A 26099-nucleotide genomic window follows, 5' to 3' on the forward strand; every position below is an offset into this window, starting at 1 on the left:
TTTTTGGTCACACTATATGACTCCCACCTCACCCCCTTTTTGGTCACACTATATGACTCCCACCTCACCCCCGTTTTGGTCACACTATATGACTCCCACCTCACCCCTTTTTTGGTCACACTATATGACTACCACCTCACCCCCATTTTGGTCACACCATATGCCTCCCACCTCACCCCCATTTTGGTCACACTATATGACTCCCACCTCACCCCCTTTTTGGTCACACTATATGACTCCCACCTCACCCCCTTTTTGGTCACACTATATGACTCCCACCTCACCCCTTTTTTGGTCACACTATATGACTCCCACCTCACCCCCTTTTTGGTCACACTATATGACTCCCACCTCACCCCTTTTTTGGTCACACTATATGACTCCCACCTCACCCCTTTTTTGGTTACACTATATGACTACCACCTCACCCCCATTTTGGTCACACTATATGACTCCCACCTCACCCCCATTTTGGTCACACTATATGACTACCACCTCACCCCCTTTTTGGTCACACTATATGACTCCCACCTCACCCCTTTTTTGGTCACACTATATGACTCCCACCTCACCCCCTTTTTGGTCACACTATATGACTCCCACCTCACCCCCTTTTTGGTCACACTATATGACTCCCACCTCACCCCTTTTTTGGTCACACTATATGACTCCCACCTCACCCCTTTTTTTGGTCACACTATATGACTACCACCTCACCCCTTTTTTTGGTCACACTATATGACTCCCACCTCACCCCCTTTTTGGTCACACTATATGACTCCCACCTCACCCCCTTTTTGGTCACACTATATGACTCCCACCTCACCCCTTTTTTGGTCACACTATATGACTCCCACCTCACCCCCTTTTTGGTCACACTATATGACTCCCACCTCACCCTTTTTGGTCACACTATATGACTCCCACCTCACCCCTTTTTTGGTCACACTATATGACTCCCACCCACCCTTTTTGGTCACACTATATGACTCCACCTCCCCCTTTTTGGTCACACTATATGACTCCCACCTCACCCCCTTTTTTGGCACACTATATGACTCCCACCTCACCCCTTTTTGGTCACACTATATGACTCCCACCTCACCCCCTTTTTGGTCACACTATATGACTCCCACCTCACCCCCTTTTTGGTCACACTATATGACTCCCACCTCACCCCTTTTTTGGTCACACTATATGACTCCCACCTCACCCCTTTTTTGGTCACACTATATGACTAAAACCTCACCCCCTTTTCGGTCACACTATGTGACTCCCACCCCACCACTTCTCCCCATTATATGGCCTAGGATAGAAAAATGAAGTTTTTGCTGAATCTATATCTTACCGATGACGTCTATGAATTCTGCCAAGGATTCGCAGGGCAGCATCTCCTCCTCGAATGCCGACATGACGCGGTCACATGACTCCACTAGCAGGCGGTCGTTATTCCTGATGTAGTCAGCAGCCTGATTACTCCAAACTCCGTCAGGGGTAACAGTCACCTTCTGTAACACACGAACAGGGAGACAACTCTAATATTTGTTAGATACCAGGACAGGGAGACAACTCTAATATTTGTAAGATACCAGAACAGGATGACAATTAACTCAAATATTTGTAAGATAGGACAGGGAGACAAGGGGGAAATAACTATATCAAAAGGATAGATAACTGTAATATAAGGGGGATAACTAACAAATGGGGAGATAACTACCACAAGGGGAGATAACTATCATAAGGGGAGATAGCTTAACATAAGGATGACAGTGTAAGACAAATATGATTCAACTGTGACAAAGGAAAGAAAGACAAAATGGAATACAACTGTAATGATAACTGAAAGTAAAAGGTAGGAAATCTAAATGAAAAAAAAAGTCTGAGAAAGAGTGATTGAGAAGTGGAAAGCAATGCTTATAGACTTCTGCTACATTATAATTATGATAACTGTATTTCTAAACACTTTTGTAGACATCGCGAAATTTGCCGGTCCGACTGACATGTCCGGCAAAATTTGACTCGGACCACCTATTTGAAATCCGGTCCGGACTGACCGTCCGCAAATTATTGAGTACGTGTACTGGAAGTTGATAGTAATGGTGTCTCTGAAGTATTATGCAGGTGCAGAACCTGGCAAATATGTAAACCGCATAAGATAAGTTTGAAGTTATGTTTACTTCAAAACTTCACATTAATGTTTGGTCTAGCAAAATCTTGTTCGGTCCGGCTTACTCACAGTCCTTGCTGGTCCAAATGTCGTCCATTTTTTTCAACTTTCGCGATGTCTGTTTGTATAGAAAGTCATGAATTAAGACCAGATATTCATGGCTAGAATGGTGTTTGTTCATCAGCTAGCAGCAAATACCACATACATGATTAGTTAACTAGCAAAACACCCTATAATGAAACTGTGATCAAAATTCCTGCTTTTTTCTACAGTCTGCAGTTAGGGTCAACACTTTTTGATGAAGGCCAAACATAAGACTGCACATTGCAGAATAACTTGAAAATGTTTTAAAAACAAACTATTATATTCATATTTATATCTGAAAATATTGACAAATTCCAGAACTTCTGCACAGGTCTACGCCCTGAACTGTACCTGTAGTCGGTCAAATCTAAAAGTAAAGTACACATGTCACATTTATTCGAATATATATTGTCATGTCCACAATTCCTGCAATAAAAAGAAAACCCCTAAGAATGCGGCGCGGACATGATCTTCTTAACCGAGATAGGGGCCGGTTGGTGATAAATTAGGGGCCAGCAGGAAATGCTTGGTGCAATGACATCACATCCTCCAACACCGCGTGTATTAATCTCTGCCAGACACTCTATACAAACACCTGTAAATCCTACAGGTATCCCACTCCATTGACAACGCTGGCCCGCAGCTCAGCTCACACTTCAGGCCTTGATATCTCCTTCATCAGATTGGCAGAGAAATGGTATCGGTCATCAAATTAAGGAATATGGAATTATCCTGATAGCCCACTCACAGAAACGACTATTTTTTTTTTTTTTTTTTTTTTTTTTTATAATTTTTTTTTTTAATTTTAACTGAATTTTTTGAAATTTTTACTCCAAAATTCCATTTTTAGGTTCTGAAAACCTTACCAATTTGTTTTCCTTAGATAGTCTGAATAAAAAGAAATTGTACGGGTCGAATCATAGAATCTTATATTTTTTTGCAGGAGGAAAAATGGAATACAATTGTATGTACACAACTTATAAAATTGACTTATTCTCCTCTAAGAATGGGTTTTCCTTACTTATCCTCAAAAATTTAGCTTTTAAGTTTTCAGTTAATTTTTCTACAAAAATCTCCCGAATAATAACCTATGGTTAATAGCTGGCTTTTAAGATGTAAAATTTATGATTCTAAATGAAATTTTATCGCTATAACAAAACCTGGAATAATTTAGTCCATTAGATATACTGCACTAACTACGCCATATCTAGCCACAGTCATGTTAAACACCTGTGGGTAGAGATAAGTACCGATAAACGGCCCTTGTTGTACTAAAGCTACCGATAAATAGCTCAGCTCCCCCTCACCCGGGCTTACTGGCTGCTGACACAGGGATTACGGTATTAACGTTGTGTGAATCCCCCATTGTGCCCCGCTAATCCACGATCTCGCTGGTACAACAGGTAGCCCGACTGGTATATGGCCGTTCCTCTCACCTGCATTCCCTCCTCTCCTTCATACCAAAATCCACATACAATCTACAGAAAATCCCCACCGTCTACCCTGGCCTCGTAAACATTTGTTTATATCTGCAGTCTTAAGTTTTATGACTTGTAACATGTTTGAGCTATCATAATGGGCCTTCATTTCAAAAGTTTCATGAACAATTTTCACAGTGACTTCATCTTTATATAAACAAAACAGTAGGTCCCAAAAAATGAGGAAATTAAAATATATCTTTGCAGACCCAACTAATGTCCTAGCTTATGATTCATCATATACATTAGACAGCAGTAAGGTATACAATTTATTGATACATTTGTAAACAATGAAGAAAAGCATTGAAAACAAGAACCAATTGGACTGTTGAGATGATGTATAATATCTTTTAACAACAAATTGATCTTTAAATATTCTAGCTGACAACCCTGAAAATCAAACATACTCATACACAGTTGCCAGGTATGCATAAGTCTGTTGTTTTTCTCCCAGAGATGAAAATGGAAAAATCTGAAAAAGGCTGAACTTTATGTTTTGGTGGAAAATTATGATATTACATGTACCAGGAACCTATTTTCTGAAAGTCAAAAAGGCTGAAATCAGCCAATCGGCTGAACATTTTCATCCCTGTTTAATCTCCAGGTACTCCGGCTATCCTCCACGTCCTGAACCTGGTACGTCCTTAAATGACCCTGGCTTTTAATAAGATGTTAAATTAGCGAATCAAAGAATACTAAACCTGAGGATGCAGGTACATTAGTTAAGATGTCAGAATACAAACAGGGTGTAAACTAATGGATTTATGATCAAATTTAACAATGTGGCAATCGGAGATTAGACTAGACATGACATCCCCACCCCCCTCCCATATTGGGACAGGACAAGACACAATAAGACAGACACGGATGTTACTTTTCATGATGAGAAGGGCACAAACTTCCTTCAGTGAAATGGATCATAATTTGGTTTTTTCTTTTTTGAAGTGGGATGGGGGTTGTTTGTTTGTTTGTTTGCTTTTTTTTTAATGCTTTAAACTTTAAAAGGCAATTTATCCTGCTGTAAAAACTGTCTTAGAGACCACCTCTGTATAAAGACCACCTACTCAGTAAGATCACTTTCTCAGGGTACCAAATGACCAATTTAAACACAATTTTTATAAGACCTTTTTTGCTCCCAGCTGTCCCTTGGGTGGTCATTTAAGACAGGTTTGACTGTGCTTATCTGCAGATCTGAGAAAATAAAGCTTATTAATTCCTATATAAATTATCACCAGATAATTTTTTTTCAAATATATTCCGGCACAAGTTAAAACATCAACATGAACAATCATAAATTATTGACACATTTTAATTGCACCTGACCTTTCCCTATTGACCCTTTTAGGCCGTGGTGATTATGTAAACATACCCAGCGTTGTCTGAACACAATACAACAATTTAAAGATCTGTGTGTCACAACTGAGGAATTTTGTGACATCTGAATGATTTCTTTGTAGCAAAAAATTATCTGTAAATCCTGCTTTGGTGACTTCTCCTCTAAATACACATTTTCCCTGGCAGAGCCATCCTCCACGCACTATGTCCGCACTACAGTAACATACCACAATTTCCGATCTAAAAATATCTTTTCATAACTGCTATCAATGCATATTTTTTTGAAACTTTCTAAAATATTTTGTGTACTTTCATGTTTTACGGTCAAACTACTTCTTTAGAGATATTTTAGGTGATTGGAGATGAATGCAAAAGAAAATAAAAGAGAAAAATTTGTTAGAAAATTTTATGAATCGGCAAAAATGTCAGATATTTACCGTAGGAGATTATCACCACTACAGGTTTTAGGGGCTCACTGATCCACCCATTTCAATGGCATGCCCAATGTGTGGAGTTAGTTAACACAGCCATTCACAATTCTATTTAAAAAGATTTACCTCTGCATTACATCTGCATCAACCAATCAAAACAGGGGTTAGAGGATTAGAGATGACATGATAAATGTTGGGCCGCTTTGTGTAAGGGAGAGCGGGATCATATTGGTGATTGTCACATGGTACAATTCCGCACACAACACGTTTCGCCGCTAATCTATTGCCACCTCCATATACGCTCTTACTTAATGTCATGTGGTCTTTATTAAATTTTGTGAATAAAGTTATAATACTGGTTTATGTAACTATGGGTTTGTCGGTGATACACTGCATTAATGCACTTGGGGTTCGTAGGTGATGTCATGTCAAATTTGGTTTAGAGCTTGACATTTTTTCTTTGACATCAACTGCTCAAAGAATACTCTTACGCACTTTAAAAAATTCTGAATGAAGATGGCTATTTATCTGATCAAATTAGCACTCTAAAAGTTGTATACTTGTTTTCTTTTTTGTCATAGAAAAAAACATTTTAAATGTTCTACATATTTTTCTTTGTTTTAAACTTTTCATATTTACCAGGTACCAACTTTTGTAAAGTTTGTACCACAAAGTTATTAAAATTCAGTATATCTATTAATTTCTTGTGAATACATTGAAAATAGCTCAGAAGCTGTTCTGACCTCTTCCGATCTGTACGGGTATTGCTGATATTGGTCACATGAAGCAACTCAGGTTTCCAATATTACCAGAAAATTTAATACATGACCTTGATTTTTTGTCGCAATTTTCAAAACACATACTTCATTAAACAATTCCCTTTATTTTGATGTTATGTTGGTGCTTTTATGAATCTGAAGCATTATATAAATGCATCCATATTCACACAGTGTATGCTTTACAACAGTTTTTTAGGGTGAAATTACATGAAATATAACTTTCTGTAATCGAAAAATCGTAAAAAAAAAGGTAAAATCAACATTCTTTTGATATAAAACAAAATTCTGTCCAATTCCAAATTCCTCACATCAATCCATCTCCTTGCATTTTACATATTGTAACCTTTGTTTTTCAACCCTAAACACCCCTAGGTGAATTTTTGCCATCATCTTTTTTCCAACCTGACATGCGGAGCTGCCATTTAGTACCAATAGCTCCACAACATTTCATCATTACACTATCACTATTTTATTGTGAATTTGACAATAAATTTCATCATCAACATCTTTGCCTGACAAAGAAATTACAAAGCAGACTGTTTTATCAACCCTAAAGTTTGATAAAGATATTACACCAATCAGGACTTGTACACGAGTGCTTGTTATGCTAGACGTTCTATCAAAAGCCAGGGTCAAGGTTTTGTTGGTGGAGAAAAGCCGGAGTACCCAGAGAAACAGAGAAAAAACACCCACTATGATCATTACCTGGCAACGGTTCACCCTCGAAACTTCCCTACATAGGATTCAAACTCGAAACCCAGAAGTTGAGGCCTAGCGATAATATTTCGTAACATCTCAATCACTTGGCCACTGCAGCCACATAAGTAAAATATGAATGCCTTATTAACTGATAATCCATATAAGTACACTGAGTTTAAATTACAGTATAGATACATTGATAACTTACTTTGTATACTTTGTCGTAGAGAGCTATGACCAGGCCATAGAATACCATGTAGGGCTTGTACGCGCTGTACTCCTTTGCGGTTTTGCTGGATAAACTGAAAGAAACAAACACAAGTTTGTAAAAAATGATCATGAAAATGGAAATAAGAAGCAAGGTATAAGTCATTGCATGGAAACAAATTTTTCATTTCTAGTGACAATAATCTTAACTTTTGGCATTTGAACCTGAAGATGTAGAAGAAGTTAATAAAATTGAGCTAATGCATGAAAATGTGTCTAATTTTTCATCTTGATCTTTGACATTAAGACCTGAAAAGAAATCCCAAAGCCAGCCATTTTCGTAAGAAAGATGTAGATGAAAATTGAGCTAAATCAGTCTTTTAAGGCAATTTGTATTATCACATTGAAATAACAACTAATTTTGGTCATGACCTTGACCCTTGACCTTGAGACCTGAAATGCATTCCCAAGCAAGAACTTCAAAGCGTCCGACACAAGCTATGGTACTGTAATAGCTATCTGGTGCCCGCTTATTATAGGCGCCATGGAAATAGAATCTAAACTTATTTTTTATTTAAAAAAAAAAAACATATTTAAGAAAGTAACTACATTAATTTATCATGAACTTTAAAGATTCCCTACCTCTTGGCCCCACCAGGGCTGACAGTACGTGTATGAGCTAGAACAAGTACTCTCTCGAGGAACTTGAGACGATGTTGTTTCCATTTCTCGTACGACATGACATGTAGGGCCATGACTGTCCAGTACAGGGCACCCTCCGTCTGTAACGAACAAAGAGTAAAGATGATACATAGATAAGTCACTCATCCATTCAAAACTTTGTCCTATAAATTAATGGTAAAATTTTTTATAGCAGTGAGATGAAGAAGTGAAAATAATATTGTGTTATATAGAATCTGTATACAGAAAACATGCATATTTTAGCAGTGATCAGCGCTAAAATATGAATACAATTTTGTTTTTTGTTTTTTCAATGATGTTAATATGGAAACTCATGCAAATATATGAATCTATCATTCGGCTAGCTGGTTCAAAACCGAATATGCCTTTAAAATCAATTGTGCAAATCTAAGCATGTTTACATTATCATCATTAATCCAGTCATAATCATTATTTATTCATCAAATGAAATTGATCTCCATCTCTGGATGTCTGTAATGTACCTACAATCATGATATTAATAAGATTTCCTCTCACCTCATAACTGTTTTCTATCCATTTCTCTTTCGGCTGATCTAAAAATGTTGTTAGATTCTTTTCTTCACGGCTAAACGACCGAGTTCTGAAAAAGCAAAACGACATTTCACCAAAATTTTTATATGGGAAGGGGAGTAACTCCAGGAGACAATATCAATCTATTTCAGAGATCATCAGAATTTCAATCAAATAATTAATATAATTTATATGAACAGTATATATAACTTGTCAAAACTGGCCCTTGCCTAATCCCAGATCCCTGTGTATTTCAGCATCAGTGTACAGCAACTTTCCTTCTTAATTTAAGTAATTAAAACCTGTGTAATCAAAAAATCTGGTCTGTACTGACCAAATACAACTGGTCTCAGTGACATCCAATTTAGACATAAAGTTGCACTGTAGATGGAAAATTTCTATTGTAAATGAAAAGATTTCTTTCCTCATCAATTTACTAATGGCTGTCAACAACCTAAACTCTTTCACTCCTGAACACACATTTGGAATCTTCTAAATCAAAGACTGGAACAGTCCTTAATGAAATTTCAGGTGTGAATTAGTTAAGTTGTTGACCCTACAAATTCATAATGAACTCTTCTAGTTTTTGAATTAAAAGAGTTCAAATGTGTGTTCAGGGGTGTACAACTTACGTGTTTATCACATAGAGAGCCATATGCATCATGTGTGGTATAAGATGGACATTGCTCTGCCGTCCCCCACCGCCACTGTCGTCACTGAAGGAGCGCTCCTGTGAGAATCGCAGTAGGAGTATCTTAAGGTCATGGATCGTGTAGAGATAGGTGGGATCTCTCACACCTGTACACTCTTGTAGGTACGAGTTGTGGCTGAATTACAGAAAATATATATAATCAAATTTTTGATTGACAATTAAAATATCAACATTTTTTTATACTTAAGGCTCTATTTAGGAACTTCATTAAAATATTTTTTTTTCTTGACAATTTTAAAGATACAAGTTAATTAGACGATTATCTAATCTAAAAGTTGCTTTTGCAATTGATAAACTTTTTTTCAAATTTTCCAAACCATCAATTAAATGGCAATCATTTAACATAATATCGTAAAGCATTTTATCCTTCAAAATGGTAAGGTATAGAAAAATTTTAATAACTTAGATATTAAATTTAATACTGCCTACAGATACATTACAATTTAATTCTTTTTCAGGATATGCGCCAACAGTTCAATAACTACACGAGTCGATTGAGTCTTACCGAGCGAGACAGGTAGCGAAGGCAGACTCCTGAACCTGAGGTCCCCACAGTGGTAGAAGACCGTTACATTTGGTGTTGGCATTTTGCAGCGCCGCACTTTCCCATTCCTCACGACCACGTGCATGTCGTACGGCGGCCGTGTGGCAGTCTACGTGGATGACATTAAAGTGTGATACTGTACTGTAGCCAGGCGTTTTACGCAGCTTACACTCAAAGTCATCCAAGTTCACACGTTTGGTAAATGTATACACTCCAAGTACCTGCCAATCAAAATTACAATTTCATTTTCAAAATTACAATTTCATTTTTTGTATCTTAATATGCATCAATAAACGACAATGCGGCCAGAGGAAAATATGGCAAAATTAATTGCCACAAATTTGATATTTAGATCAAAAGAAACAATTAATACCAGATATGTTGGTACAAGTGAATTTATCATTTTTTTCTCTCAACTATGTATATGATACCCTATCTAAATATTCTACAGGCAAATGCAGCTGTACCTTTTGTGGTTGGTAGCGGTATCCTTCCCTACAAATACAGCATGTCAGACCGGTCTCCTCTTTCAGGTCCTCCATCTGTTTCAGTACTGAGCTCTTCACGGTCACCTGACCTTTATCATTTGTCTGAAAAAAACAAACAAATACCTAACAGACACAAGCTATCAGAAATACGTCTGCTTCAAAATTTGCAGAAGACATGATAATTGAAGAGTGACATACATTCTTATCTCAAAGTCAGAGTTGGGAAGTTTTACTCTTAACTCATTGACCCCTGAAGACACAATTGAACCCTTCTGATTCAAGGGCTGGAACAGTTTACTATTAATTTTCAGGGGTGAATAAGTAAAACTTAAGATATCTGTTGAGCCTTACCATCATGCCCAGTGCTCCCAGCTGTTTCTTCCTCTTTGCCATAGCCAGGCGTTTCTTCTCTGCTTTGGTTTGGTGTCGGAAATCTTCAATCTACAAACAAGATATTTGAATTCATTTTAATTAAAAAGTTATGAAAAGAAAAGAATGGAAATCATTCTTAAATACTGTATTTCCTTTTATTTGATAGTAAAATGCATTTAAAAACAAAAGAAAGATTGATACAAGAAATGTCAGTGGCCCAGAATCTATACATCAAAGTAAGAAGGAACTGAACGCGATCCTAAAAGACAATGGAATGGGATAGATATGGCAATGGGTGACATAATATACTCCTGGCTCCGATTTCTCGAAACAAACTTAAGTCAAAAACTGACTTAAGTCATAAATTTTCATATAAGTTCATAAGGAGAAAAACTTAAGTTTTGACTTAAGTCTGCTCTTAAGTTTCAAGAAATTGGGGCCTGATTTCACAGCAGATACATAAACAAGAATAATATTGTCAACATTTTTGTTCCAAAATATACAAAAATCTTCTTCCTTTCTTTTAGGTGGGGATTAAATCAATAGTTTATAAAATGAGTTACCTTGGCTGCGACCTCCTCGTGTGACCTCAGAGCCTCCAGTAGGTTCTCAGCCATCGTACCAATGTGTTGATCGGATGAGGCCTGCTCCAGCTTGTGTAGGATTGGGATACACTCAGCACCGATCAGTAGCTGTGAGGGTGGATGACCGCTACATAGACCGGTCAATAGACGCAGCACATAACTGAGGGCCTGCTTACCGAGGAAGTCCTTCCAATTCTCCGCGTCGGTCCTAAAATTAAAGCAATTAATTATCAAATTACACATGTTGTAAAACGATATCACACATATCATAATCAAAGGGACCAGCAGCACATGAAGTATGAAATATTCTGAATCCTTGAAAACCATTGAGAACATCATTCACCCCTGAAATTTCATAATCGACTGTTCTAGTCCTTGATTTAGGAGGGTCTAAATGCTTCTTCAGGAGTAAATGGTTTAAGGATTATTTTAATTTACCAATATAAATAAGTCTGAATGTCACATATTATGTAATATTGAATTTATTAGACAACAATTTAAGCCGAATCTTATATTTCCAAGATTTTACTTTAAACATTCAGGTCCAGTCATTTTTCTAGATATTTAGTACTTACGCCAACAATGTTTTGAACATAGGAGTGTTCTTCAGGATGTAGTCGACGGCCATTTTACAAATGCCATGTTCCACGATCATATCCTTCAGCTTGATACCATTAGCATTACTCTGTAAGAAATAGGCGTTAAATATTGAATTTATAGATACAATTATAAATTTAATACTAACCATGTGTAAATTAATTGCCTGTTTTTAGACCCATCACTTGATTTGTAGGCTTTTGTTTGGTTGGATTAGTTGAACGTCCTATTCACAGCCGGGGTCATTTTAGGATGTGTCAGATTTATTGATAGTGAAGGAAAGCCAGAGTACTCAGAGAAAAACCGGTGGTCACTCACTGGCAACTGCCTGTAGGCCTAGTACTCACCTCTATACTACAGGCCACAGCACAGAAACAATCCAGGTGGACTAGCTCATCTTGACTGTGTTCTAGGTCAAATCTACAACATAAATATATTTGACCCAAAATGAAATATCTATTTCATGATAGACAAAATTATTATTTTTTTTTTTTTTTTTTTTTTTCAAAAGTCTGAGGTTTTGATAATTCTGGGCCAGGATCTTCCAAGAATTTTTTGATTAAAAGAAGATGTAGTGATGTACAGAAACACTAATATTTGGCTCATGACAGTAAGAAGGGTCAGTGACAATGAATTTATACATGCTTTTTCTGAAGGATGTATAGATGCGATAAGAATATAGCAGAAATATTCCTTACTTGGCGAAGTCAAGGTAGGGCTTAAAGTGGTTAATAAGGGCCAACATCTTATCTTCCTCGCCGAAGGCCAGGAAGGGGATCAACCTCATCAGGCCCTGTAGCACGTTCGCGTTTGAGCGGACGAACGGACTGTTGATACGGTCCAGTAACAACATCAGCTGGTCCTTATCACCGCAAAGCTTTGAAAATTCCTACAAAGACAAGAGTAGCTAATGAGTTTTATAGTAACTGTTGCTGAATATAACTCTAATTTCAATTATGTGATTGAAGTGTGAAAGTTTTGAATTACGACTTAAATTTTTAGCACAATTTTCGATGAATATTGCAGCCACTTCAATCTACATTAACCTAAGATTTTTTCTTAATTGGTAACAAAAGTTGCTTGAATTTCACCCTACTGTGTCCTTTAAGTGTGAAAGTTTAGAATTATGATCAAATTTTTAACACTATTTTTCATCGGATATTACAGTTAATTTGATCAACAAGCGATAATAACAATTGCACAAACTATACCCTACTCTTCACATAGGATGACACACGTAGCTGTTTCATTTATATATAAGTATAAATAAGACCAAATTTTAGCTAAATTTTTCACCGAATATTGTAGCTACTTCAATTTACACTATGAAACATGGACTTTTTCATTATTTTTCAAACATAAGTAGCTTGAATTTTCCACTTGCATTTCAAACTTTATGACATTGGACTATAACGACTACACAAACGACACTAGGGGTCTATCATACTGACCCTGTACTGCTCAGGTGGTTGGGAGCTCGCCTCTAACAGGATCACTTCCATGATCTGGAGAATTTGTTCAGAGATTGTCTGCCCCTTGGTTGATGAACTCTCCTGTTCCGCCCAGAGTGCCTAAGATAAAGGGTTATAAATTTCGACAATGATATCATTACAATCTTATATGGAACATTTCAACATTATCGCTGAATTTCTACCGAAAGAAATTCTTTTATGACTTTATGATTTTTAACATGTTTGATAATCATATAACACAACCACTTATATAAGATCCTCTCTATCTATGTAAAACTATAGACCTACCATATTGAGGGCTCCAAGCATGATGTTAATGGTGTTCATCTCTGGTTTGATGAGCTCCTGGCGGTTGGCCTTGACGTTGACAGCATACCCGAACAGCTTCAGCAGGACAGTCATCAGTTGTTTACCTAACACCAAGTCTTTGATGGCCGGTAACCTGTAGCGTAAGGTAATCAAAATACTTTAAATACTGAAGGTTATGTTATTCAAATTCATGAAAAATACATGAAATGGCTATTATTAAAACTATTATCAAGGTAACTAGAATTTACATTTGTAACAAATTTTTGAGATCATCCCATTTCCTCTATAAAATGACTTTTGTAACTACTCCCTTTCCCTGTAAAATAGCTTTTAAGATCACTCCCTTTCCCCTAAAAATAGCTTTTGAGACATCTCCTTTCCCCTGTAAATTTAAAAAAATAGCTTTTGAGATCACCCCCTATCCCCTATAAAAAGCTTTTGAGACGTCCCCCTTACTCTGTAAAATAGCTTTTGAGATGTCCCCTTACTCTGTAAAATATCTTTTTAGATTTTAGATCATCCCCTTTCCCTGTAAAACAGCTTTTGAGATCACCACTATCCTCTGTAAAATAACTTTTGAAACATCCCCCTTACTCTGTAAAATATCATTTTAGATCATCCCCTTTCCCTGTGAAATAGCTTTTGAGATCACCCTTTATTCCCTGTGAAAAAGCTTTTGAGAAGTCCCTCTTACTCTGTTAAATAGCTTTTGAGATCACCCCTATCCTCTATAAATAACTTTTGAGATCATCCCTAGCCTCTGTAAAATAACTTTTGAAACATCCCCCTTACTCTGTAAAATATCTTTTTAGATTTTAGATCATCCCCTTTTTCTGTGAAATAGCTTTTGAGATCACCCTTTATTCCCTGTGAAAAAGCTTTTGAGAAGTCCCTCTTACTCTATAAATAACTTTTGAGATCATCCCTAGCCTCTGTTAAATAGCTTTTGAGACGGCCCCCTTACAATGTTAAATACCTTTTGAGATCACCCCCTTTCCCTGTGAAATAGCTTTTTGAGACATCCCCCTTACTCTGTAAAATATCTTTTGAGATCACCCCGGATCCCCTGAGAAATAGCTTTTGAGACGTCCCCTATCCCCTGTAAAATAACTTTTGAAACATCCCCCTTATCAGTAAAATACCTTTTGAGATCATCCCCGATCCCCTGAGAAATAGCTTTTGAGACGTCCCCCTTACTCTGTAAAATATCTTTTGAGATCACCCCCTTTCCCTGTGAAATAGCTTTTTGAGACATCCCCCTTACTCTGTAAAATATCTTTTGAGATCACCCCGGATCCCCTGAGAAATAGCTTTTGAGACGTCCCCTATCCCCTGTAAAATAACTTTTGAAACATCCTACTTATTCAGTAAAATACCTTTTGAGATCATCATCCCCGATCTCCTGATAAATAGCTTTTGAGACGTCCCCCTTACACTGTTAAATACCTTTTGAGATCATCCCCCTTTCCCTGTGAAATAGCTTTTTGAGACATCCCCCTTACTCTGTAAAATATCTTTTGAGATCATCCCGGATCCCCTGAGAAATAGCTTTTGAGACGTCCCCTATCCCCTGTAAAATAACTTTTGAAACATCCCACTTATTCAGTAAAATACCTTTTGAGATCATCCCCGGATCCCCTGAGAAATAGCTTTTGAGACGTCCCCTATCCCCTGTAAAATAACTTTTGAAACATCCCCCTTATCAGTAAAATACCTTTTGAGATCATCCCCGATCCCCTGAGAAATAGCTTTTGAGACGTCCCCCTATCCCTGTAAAATAGCTTTTGAAACATCCCACTTATCAGTAAAATACCTTTTGAGATCACCCCCTTTCCCTGTGAAATAGCTTTTTGAGACATCCCCCTTACTCTGTAAAATATCTTTTGAGATCATCCCGGATCCCCTGAGAAATAGCTTTTGAGACGTCCCCTATCCCCTGTAAAATAACTTTTGAAACATCCCACTTATTCAGTAAAATACCTTTTGAGATCATCCCCGATCCCCTGAGAAATAGCTTTTGAGACGTCCCCCTTACACTGTAAAATATCTTTTGAGATCACCCCCTTTCCCTGTGAAATAGCTTTTGAGACATCCCCCTTACTCTGTAAAATATCTTTTTGAGATCACCCCGGATCCCCTGAGAAATAGCTTTTGAGACGTCCCCTATCCCCTGTTAAATAACTTTCGAAACATCCCCTATCAGTAAAATACCTTTTGAGATCATCCCCGATCCCCTGTGAAATAGCTTTTGAGATCATCTCCCTTACTCTGCTTTTGAGATCACCCTATCCCCTGAGAAATAGCTTTTGAGACGTCCCCCTTACACTGTTAAATACCTTTTGAGATCACCCCCTTTCCCTGAGAAATAGCTTTTGAGACGTCCCCTATCCCCTGTAAAATATCTTTGAAACATCCCACTTATTCAGTAAAATACCTTTTGAGATCATCCCCGATCCCCTGAGAAATAGCTTTTGAGACGTCCCCTATCCCCTGTAAAATAACTTTTGAAACATCCCCCTTATCAGTAAAATACCTTTTGAGATCACCCCCTTTCCCTGTGAAATAGCTTTTTGAGACATCCCCCTTACTCTGTAAAATATCTTTTGAGATCATCCCGGATCCCCTGAGAAATAGCTTTTGAGACGTCCCCTATCCCCTGTAAAATAGCTTTTGAAACATCCCACTTATTCAGTAAAATACCTTTTGAGATCATCCCCGATCCCCTGAGAAATAGCTTTTGAGACGTCCCCCTTACACTGTTAAATACCTTTTGAGATCACCCCCTTTCCCTGTGAAATAGCTTTTTGAGACATCCCCCTTACTCTGTAAAATATCTTTTGAGATCACCCCGGATCCCCTGAGAAATAGCTTTTGAGACGTCCCCTATCCCCTGTTAAATAACTTTCGAAACATCCCCCTTATCAGTAAAATACCTTTTGAGATCATCCCCGATCCCTGTGAAATAGCTTTTGAGATCATCTCCCTTACTCTGCTTTTGAGATCACCCCTATCCCCTGAGAAATGGCTTTTGAGAAGTCCCCCTTACTCTGTAAAATATCTTTTGAGATCACCCCCTTTCCCTGTGAAATAGCTTTTGAGATCATCCCCGATCCCCTGAAAAATAGATTTTGAGAAGTCCCCCCTACTCTGTTAAATAGCTTTTGAGACGTCCCCTTAATCTGTAAAATAGCTTTTGAGATCACCCCTATCCTCTATAAATAACTTTTGAGATGTCCCCTTACTCTGTAAAATAGCTTTTGAGATCACCCCCATCCCCTATAAATAATTTTTGAGATCACCCCTTATCCTCTGTAAAATTTATTTTGAAACATTCCCCTTTCCACTGTGAATTATATTTTGAGATAACCCCTATCCCCTATAAATAGCTTTTGAGATCACCCCCTTATTCTGTAAAATAGCTTTTGAGACATCCCCTTTCCCCTGTAAAATAGCTTTTTAGATCACCCCCCCCCCTAATCTGTAAAATATTTTTTCCCCTTACTCTGTAAAATAGCTTTTGAGACAACCCCTTTTCTCTATAAAATTGCTTTGAGACATCCCCCTTTCCCCTGTAAAATTTAGCTTTTTGGATCATCCCCTAATTTTTAAAATAGTTTTTCCCCCTTACCCCGTAAAATAATTTTGAAACCACCCTCTTACTTCTGTAACAGAAATTTGTGAGACCGACCCCTTACCTCTGTAACAGGACTTTGTGATCACCTCTCATTTCTGTAACATGTTTTTGAGACCACTCCCTTACCTCTGTAACAGGACTTTGTGATCACCTCTCATTTCTATAACATGTTTTTGAGACCACCCCTTTACTTCTGTAACAGGACATTTCTGTAACAAGACTTTGAAATAACTCTGCTTACCTCTGTAACATGACTTTGAGACCTTCCCCTTCATTCAGTACATTTGTCATTTTGTACACCTCTTCCTTGTCTATATCTTCCTCTGTAACACACATATATCCAAAGCAATATTATCAAGTTGTTTAGATAATTACTTATATTAAACAACTTAAACATGAATAACATTTAGTGGACAGACTAATAGTGGGCAGCCAATAATTTCTGTGGGGATGATAGTTCTGCAATTATGCAGGATGTATAAAAACTTAATCCACAAAAAGAAAAACAAGTGGCCCAGAGGGCCTGTATCACTCACCTGGTTTTTAGTTATTTTAACACAAAAACTCTTTTAATTATAAAGAGCAAAATTGGCCCCATGCTTAAAACCATATGACTACCGGTATGAGACTTATTCAATGCTTTGTTTCAGAGAAGAAATTGTTTATAAGGAAATCACCAGATTGACCTCTTTTAGCCTTGCACCTCAAGCCTTGTGGGGTCGCCCAAAAATTTGTACAATTTTGAATCCCCACCCCATACGGATGCTACCAATGCAATTTGAGTGTTATCCAATACTTTGGTTTATGAGAAGAAGATGCTATTAAATATGAAAACAGTCAAATTGACCTCTTTTGGCCCTGCCCCTCAGGCTCCCCAAGAGGTCAGCCCGACCATTTGTACAATTTTCAGACTGTACCCCATAAGCATCAAAATCACAATTCAAATAACCCATGTAAGTGTAGGATTAACACATACCAGTACTGGTATCCAAGGAGTTCACCATGTCCTCTGTGGCATCCCCTAGCAATCCACGCATCCTGTAGATAATTGGCATCGGTTCTCCCTGAAAATAATATCAACACACATAATCAGTATATAAATTTTTTAATTTTCAATTTGTGTTTGAAACATATCCGTATAACAAACATTTTCAAAGACGTTTATTACCGAACGAAATGACTATAAACAGGAGTAAAGAGGGTGTACTGTTTTACCTCGCCATGTTCCGCTGCCCAAACTTTCTTATACACCTCGCGTACAGGTAAATCTAGACTGATGATCTTTTTATTGACCAGTAACTCCATCCCCGTGTCATCCTCCAGTAGTGCCACCAACTCACAGTCTGTATAGTACAAATGTTCAGTAAATATTCCAAGGTTTTGACTTCACACATGCTTGATAAAATATTGGATATAATCCATATTAATTTTCATGACAAGACCCATTTGACCAAGTTTTTAAGATTGATACACAATCGAAAGTTTCCATCTTAAGCAGACATGTTTTTATAATATTTTACCTATGGGTATAGTAAAACCTGCCTTAGCGGCCACCTCTGTATAATGACCATCAGCTTAACAGACCACTTTCTTGGGGTCCCAAAAGGTCAATTTCATTTTGACCAATTATTTATAAAGACCAATTTTGTCTCTTATGTGGTTTATAAAGACAGGTTTGAGCGTAAATATTCCATTAAAGATGCTCCACTGCCGACAGGGCAAAAACGGTAGTCATAATTTGAACAATAATTGGTGTTTAATCATGTATATACATGTATCATTAACAGAAAAATAACATGAAATGATCTATTTTGCTTTTGGTGTATGTGCAATCAGCACGTCATTCCATATAGGACATAGTGCCATGGATTTTTGACATTTTAATCTTGAAATAAAATTAAAAATTAGAAGCTCAAAGTTTTCCATGGTGGTAATGGTGTAAAGTAAGTAACTTTTGCAACTAAAGAAAAATCCTTATTTGTCTGCTCCTGTTTTTGATATTCTCTAGTGCCTCCTCTCACCACAAATTAAACACATCAAAATGACCAACCTAGACAGATTTTGTTTTTGACATCCCTCATCAGCGGTCCAAGTCCTGGTTCGTTGGAACTGTAGGGATTACCCAGCATTCTCCCCTGTAGGAAGTCCTCCTGTTGTGGGTCTTTCTCGAGGATCATTAAGAACTCTCCGGTATCACTTTCCTCCTGGAAAATAATTCCAAAATATGATTGAATTTCAAATTCAAATTCTAGTTACCATTAACATTCTTGTAAAATGGGCTTCAAGAACTAGTTACCAATTACATTCTTGTAAAATGGGCTTCAAGAACTAATTACCAATTACATCCTTGTAAAATGGGCTTCAAGAACTAGTTACCAATTACATTCTTGTAAAATGGGCTTCAAGAACTAATTACCAATTACATTCTTGTAAAATGGGCTTCAAGAACTAATTACCAATTACATTCTTGTAAAATGGGCTTCAAGAACTAATGACCAATTACATTCTTGTAAAATGGACATCAAGAACTAATTAACAATTACATCCTTGTAAAATGGGCTTCAAGAGCTAGATACCAAATACACCTTGTAAAATGGGCTTCAAGAGCTAGATACCAAATACACCCTTGTAAAATGGGCTTCAAGAGCTAGATACCAAATACACCCTTGTAAAATGGGCTTCAAGAGCTAGATACCAAATACACCCTTGTAAAATGGGCTTCAAGAGCTAGATACCAAATACACCCTTGTAAAATGGGCTTCAAGAGCTAGATACCAAATACACCCTTGTAAAATGGGACTTCAAAACAATATTTACAAAAGGAATACAAACTGCAACATGTTTAAGCATTTATAAGTCAATTAAAACTTCATTGCTAAACTATCTAGTTCAATCCGATTGCAGCGTCTTTACTTGAAAATTTATACAAAGAACATTGCCCTGAAGAACTCTTCAGAAGAATATCAGTTGATTGTAAATACTGTTATCAAAGCAATAATCTACCTTTTAAATCAAAATAGTGAAAACGTGACTCTGGAAGATTGTCTGATAAACAATAAAGCAATGAAAATGTGTTCAAACTTACGGGGAAGATAATGCTACACAGTCTTTCAAAGATGAATACAGGTGAACGATAGTCATCTTCTGGGTATTTCTTCACAGTCTGTACACACACCTGCATAAAGCCTTTAGTCTCCTCCTCAGTACCTGTGTATAAAACAATTGTTAGTTTCAGACCTATTCCCATCATGTAAAGCCTATACTTCAATTTAGGGAGTTCCGGGTTTCATATTAAAAAGATGCTTGTGAAATCAATGATAAAGCTATGTCGACAGGCAGCAAAAGTATATTATCAGACATAATTTATGGGGCTAGTGATTTATGCTGTGGATCAATATTAATTTTGCAAAAAAATTTTTTTGTAAAAAAAAATTGTGGATAAAACAGATGGACTGACAGACAAATATTGTGATTATTATACGGATCTCACATCTTTGATGCTGGGCCTTACAGACATCCAGAGAATGTAGCCATTTCATCCTTGAATCCTCTTTAGCTGATTAGCTTTATCACAGTTTATCGACAATTTTCAAATCAAGATAAAATCATTTCTTGTAAAACTTACTTAACAAAATTTTACAAGCTTCTTAAGAACTCTACTCTTTATCTAATTATCCATTTAAGTGAAGATATAATAAAAAGTTTTGCAACAGTTTTGGTGGAGAAGAAGTTTGAAAAAATGTAAATTGTTTAAATACGACGGAGACGACACACGACGACGGGACAAAAGAAAAAAATGAAAAATTTCATTATCAAGTGATTAATCGAACCATGCACCCTTTGAAAACCTGGACCCTGACGACGTAATGTCACTGTTTCCTGACATCATATTATTAATTATATAAAGACATCATAATGGGCTTCCTATCCAATACAAAGACCACAATAGTGAACTTAAGATTCTATTCATAATTCACACCGAGTGAGCCTTACCTGTAGTGAGCTCCTCAAGTAGCTCGAGCAGTTTATCCTGCGTATCATCGATGAGCTTCGTCCTCTGTACGACCAGTTTCCGTAGCGACAGGTAGCCGTTTAGAACGTACCCCACTAATCTGTTCTTATACAACAGTTTGATCACTTCCTCCTCCACAAACAAGGCCAGTAACTCTATCAAGGCCTTCAGGGCAAATCCTTGGGCGAGGTCAGAGGTCAAGGTCGTCTCTTCTAAATGCTGGAGCTGTTCTACCTCCTGCATGGATATGGTGGAATTTAGTACACTGAGTAAATATGTACAGTCTATTATCAAATTAATACCCTCTTACATAACAATACTTCATCTAGCTACATGAGGGAGAATTCTTTCAACTTTCATGGAACATGGAAATTGATGATGTTTGATATCTAATATATGTTAACAAAGTTGGACTAATATGGCAAAAAACATGATTTTATGTAGCAGCTTAAAACGAACAATATTTGCGAGGAGTAGAATATGATACTTTATATTTAAACTTAAATGTTTCATAGTAAAACCATTACTATCAATACAAAAATTATCTTACATTACATACATAAATTATGTAACTACAACCTGCCTTAGAGATTACCTCTGTATAAAGACCTTTTGCATAAAACCACTTTTGCAGTGTTGCTATTTTCATGATAGATATTACTTTTAGACTTCTAACATTAAAGTTCATACATGTATAAAATATTACGCTCGGGAAGGAATTTTCGCAATCAAGCGACTTTCGCATAATTAGCGTACATTTCCACTTTTACATTAGATTATTGGTGCATACAATATTTCATAAAGACAAAAAAATTTCCTCAGAGAGATAAAAACATGACCATGTTACACTAACAGTGACCAGAACTTGCCTTGGTGATGAGTTCGCCTATATGGAATAGCAGACCCTTTGATGCGAGATAAAACTTCCACGAGCTCTGAGATATAAGGCGTTTATAGAGCACCAGGAAATTGGTAGCATTCTCGCCACTCTGTCCAATATCATCCAGGCAACTGAAAGATGATATGAAGGTTTGGCTATAAAAATTAAGTGAACAACCTAGGTATTTTATCAATAAATGCTTAGATGTGTCACACTCCTATTGAGGCTAAAGCTGAACTCAATATATGAATTACTTTTATTTTCCATTTTGTTAAAGATGCTCCACCGCTGACAAATGGTATTTTTTCACTATAAAAAACAGGAGCAGACGATTTAGTATTTTTCTTCAGTTATAAAAGTTAATTAATTTACACCTTTACCACCATTGAAAAGTCTGAGCTTCTAATTTTACTTAAAGTTAAATATATGAAAAATAATTAATTGCATCCCGAAAAAAATCTGTGACACTATATCCTATATGGAATGAAGTACTGATTGCGCATGCACCAAAGGCGAAATAAATTATTTTGTATTACTTTTTGTGTTAATTAGGCATATATATACACGATTAAACACCAATTATTGTTCAAATGATTAACATCATTTATGCTCTGTCGGCGGTGGAGCATCTTTAATCTTTCAAAGAAATATATTTTCTATAACTAATACATATGCATGTATACATATATGTTAAGCTATTATCTGCCTTCACTTTCTCAACAGGTTCATATCAGGATGATGGTACACATTACTAAAGTCTATAACACGTACAGTGAATCTTTGGAGCACAATTTCTTTACAAAATTGTCACATAAAACATTTGCAGTACTGTTATATTACCAGATAGTAATATCATGAATATTATATAGGCCTGCAATCAATGATTAGTAGTTTATATTTCTTAATACACGGAAATTTGTTTCAACCAAGTTTTCTTTATCCGAGGTTTAAGTAAATAGACTTACAGAGTCAGCATGTCGATGATCTCTTTCTTTCGAGTTGGAATTTGAGCTATGGATTCCACGATGCTACAAGCTGTCTGTCGGGCTGATCTGGACGATGGAGAGAACATAGCCTGTCTCAGCCATGTTGTCTGTGTCAACTTCAGCGGGACAGCAGGCGTCTTCCACATCTTTTGGCGCCACCGAGTGGCATACTTCTCCATTAGATAGCGTGCTCGTACCTCCTTCCTGTTTAGCTTCTCCTTTGGTTTATCTCCAGATTCAATGGACACTGGAAAATGCATGGCAGTATTGGACATAACATTATTTAATCGAGAAAAAAGTTGAATTTTCAATGAAAATGGCTAAATTCTCCAACAGTTATATATTTTTAAACGATTCAAGGCAATTTATGACCTCATTTTTTTTTTTGTATTCTAAAATTCAGCTGAAAAAATTGTGTCTGCTATGATGTAGAATAAATTAGTGACAAAATAATCTACTTGATGGTCTGTAAAAAGTTTACAAAGAAGGTGCCTATTCATGTACATTTACAGGTAAATCAAAGCGAACATACCTTTCTTGGGAAGACGTTTACGCCATGTCTGGAAAGAGTTCCGCGGGTCTCCAGCCAGCCATGCTTTACTGTTGACATGGAGTTCGGGAGGTAGCTGTGCGACACTCGATGACGCTGTTTGTACCTCCGCCCCTCTGTTATCCTGTAAAACAGAGTAAAACTTCTCAAAAGCAAATCCAGAGGGACATTGTTTGAAGGTTTGAGGGCCTATTCTTAATGGCTTTTTGAATTAGGAATTTGAAGGCATAAAAAGCAAAATTGGGAGTCTTGTAAGCATGCTGTAATTCCATGTTATTATGTTTTATTAAATTTACGTCCTATTAACAGCCAGGTCATGTAAGGACTTGCTATCACATATAGAATACTTGGAAAGTTGTTTGGTTAAGCATAAGTTTCAATTACCTTCTCATTTACCATGGTTACAGTGGCGTTTACAGTGGCTCTAAACGGCTCTATGAGATGTTGTAGGATTCGGAGACACGGCAGAGTAATACTGTCCATGATTACAGGCTGTTTCAGCTGCATCCCCATCAGAAACAGTCTCATTACTAGAATGATAAAAGTCAATCAAAATAGTCTTATTACTAAAATGATGAAAGTCCATTAAAATAGTCTCATTACTAAAATGATGAAAGTCCATTAAAATAGTCTCACTACTAAAACGATGAAAGTCCATTAAAATAGTCTCATTACTAAAATGATGAAAGTCCATTAAAATAGTCTTATTACTAAAATGATGAAAGTCCATTAAAATAGTCTTATTACTAAAATGATGAAAGTCCATTAAAATAGTCTCATTACTAAAATGATGAAAGTCCATTAAAATAGTCTCATTACTAAAATGATGAAAGTCCATTAAAATAGTCTCATTACTAAAATGATGAAAGTCCATTAAAATAGTCTCATTTACTAAAATAATGAAAGTCCATTAAAATAGTCTCATTTCTAAAATAATGAAAGTCCATTAAAATAGTCTCTTAAAATGATGAACATTAAAAAATGACTAAAATGATGAAGTCCATTAAAATAGTCTCATTACTAAAAATGAAAGTCCATGTCTCATTCTAAAATATGAAAGTCCATTAAAATAGTCTTATGACTAAAATGATGGAAGTCCATTAAAATAGTCTCATTACTAAAATATGAAAGTCCATTAAAATAGTCTTATACTAAAATAGAAGTCCATAAATAGTCATACTAAAATGATGAAAGTCCATTAAAATAGTCTCTCATATTACTAAAATAGATGAAAGTCATTAAAATAGTCCATACTAAAAGATGAAAGTCCATTAAAATAGTCTCATTACTAAAATAATGAAAGTCCATTAAAATAGTCTTATTACTAAAATGATGAAAGTCCATTAAAATAGTCTTATTACTAAAATCGATGAAAGTCCATTAAAATAGTCTCATTTCTAAAATAATGAAAGTCCATTAAAATAGTCTTAAGACTAAAATGATGGAAGTCCATTAAAATAGTCTCATTACTAAAATGATGAAAGTCCATTAAAATAGTCTCATTTCTAAAATAATGAAAGTCCATTAAAATAGTCTTAAGACTAAAATGATGGAAGTCCATTAAAATAGTCTCATTACTAAAATGATGAAAGTCCATTAAAATAGTCTCATTTCTAAAATAATGAAAGTCCATTAAAATAGTCTCATTACTAAAATGATGAAAGTCCATTAAAATAGTCTTATTACTAAAATGATGAAAGTCCATTAAAATAGTCTTATGACTAAAATAATGAAAGTCCATTAAAATAGTCTCATTACTAAAATGATGAAAGTCCATTAAAATGGTCTTATGACTAAAATAATGAAAGTCCATTAAAATAGTCTCATTACTAAAAATAAGTCATAAAAGTCTCATTCTAAAATAGTCATAAAAGCTCCATTTAAAATATGAAGTCCATTAAAATAGTCTCACTAAAATGAAGGAAAGTCCATTAAAAAGTCCAATGATGAAAGTCCATTAAAATAGTCTCATTACTAAAATGATGAAAGTCCATTAAAATAGTTCATTTCTAAAATATTGAAAGTCTATTAAAATAGGCTCATTACTAAAATGATGGAAGTCCATTAAAATAGTCTTATGACTAAAATGATGAAAGTCCATTAAAATAGTATCATTACTAAAATAATGAAAGTCCATTAAAAATAGTCTCATTACTAAAATGATGAAAGTCCATTAAAATAGTCTCATTACTAAAACGATGAAAGTCCATTAAAATAGTCTTATTACTAAAATGATGAAAGTTCATTAAAATAGTCTTATGACTAAAATAATGAAAGTCCATTAAAATAGTCTCATTACTAAAATGATGAAAGTCCATTAAAATGGTCTTATGACTAAAATAATGAAAGTCCATTAAAATAGTCTCATTACTAAAAATAATGAAAGTCAATAAAAATAGTCTTATTACTAAAATAATGAAGGAATATTAAAATAGTCTCATTACTAAAATGATGAAAGTCCATTAAAATAGTCTCATTACTAAAATAATGAAAGTCCATTAAAATAGTCTCATTACTAAAACGATGAAAGTCCATTAAAATAGTCT

General features: G+C 35.9%; 1 protein-coding gene across 2 annotated transcripts in view; it reads right to left on the minus strand.

The window, feature by feature from the left end:
- The window catches only part of LOC138321810 (E3 ubiquitin-protein ligase UBR4-like), a 97160-nt gene that overhangs the window by 3106 nt on the left and 67955 nt on the right, over positions 1-26099 (minus strand). For both annotated transcript variants that reach the window (XM_069265792.1, XM_069265791.1), the window contains exons 90-113: positions 23938-24083; positions 23536-23677; positions 22983-23250; positions 22007-22148; positions 21119-21374; positions 20211-20332; positions 19176-19329; positions 18341-18468; positions 18102-18189; positions 17367-17448; positions 13471-13624; positions 13162-13281; positions 12409-12599; positions 12058-12130; positions 11689-11798; positions 11093-11321; positions 10509-10598; positions 10137-10259; positions 9631-9890; positions 9046-9240; positions 8399-8483; positions 7823-7962; positions 7182-7275; positions 1349-1508 (exon numbers count right to left, since the gene is read on the minus strand). In XM_069265792.1, coding sequence (XP_069121893.1) covers positions 1349-1508; positions 7182-7275; positions 7823-7962; positions 8399-8483; positions 9046-9240; positions 9631-9890; positions 10137-10259; positions 10509-10598; positions 11093-11321; positions 11689-11798; positions 12058-12130; positions 12409-12599; positions 13162-13281; positions 13471-13624; positions 17367-17448; positions 18102-18189; positions 18341-18468; positions 19176-19329; positions 20211-20332; positions 21119-21374; positions 22007-22148; positions 22983-23250; positions 23536-23677; positions 23938-24083 — 3552 coding nt within the window. The remainder of the gene's footprint in view (positions 1-1348; positions 1509-7181; positions 7276-7822; positions 7963-8398; positions 8484-9045; positions 9241-9630; positions 9891-10136; positions 10260-10508; positions 10599-11092; positions 11322-11688; positions 11799-12057; positions 12131-12408; positions 12600-13161; positions 13282-13470; positions 13625-17366; positions 17449-18101; positions 18190-18340; positions 18469-19175; positions 19330-20210; positions 20333-21118; positions 21375-22006; positions 22149-22982; positions 23251-23535; positions 23678-23937; positions 24084-26099) is intronic.

Source organism: Argopecten irradians, chromosome 4 (genome assembly GCF_041381155.1).
Source record: "Argopecten irradians isolate NY chromosome 4, Ai_NY, whole genome shotgun sequence".
Lineage (NCBI taxonomy): Eukaryota > Metazoa > Mollusca > Bivalvia > Pectinida > Pectinidae > Argopecten > Argopecten irradians.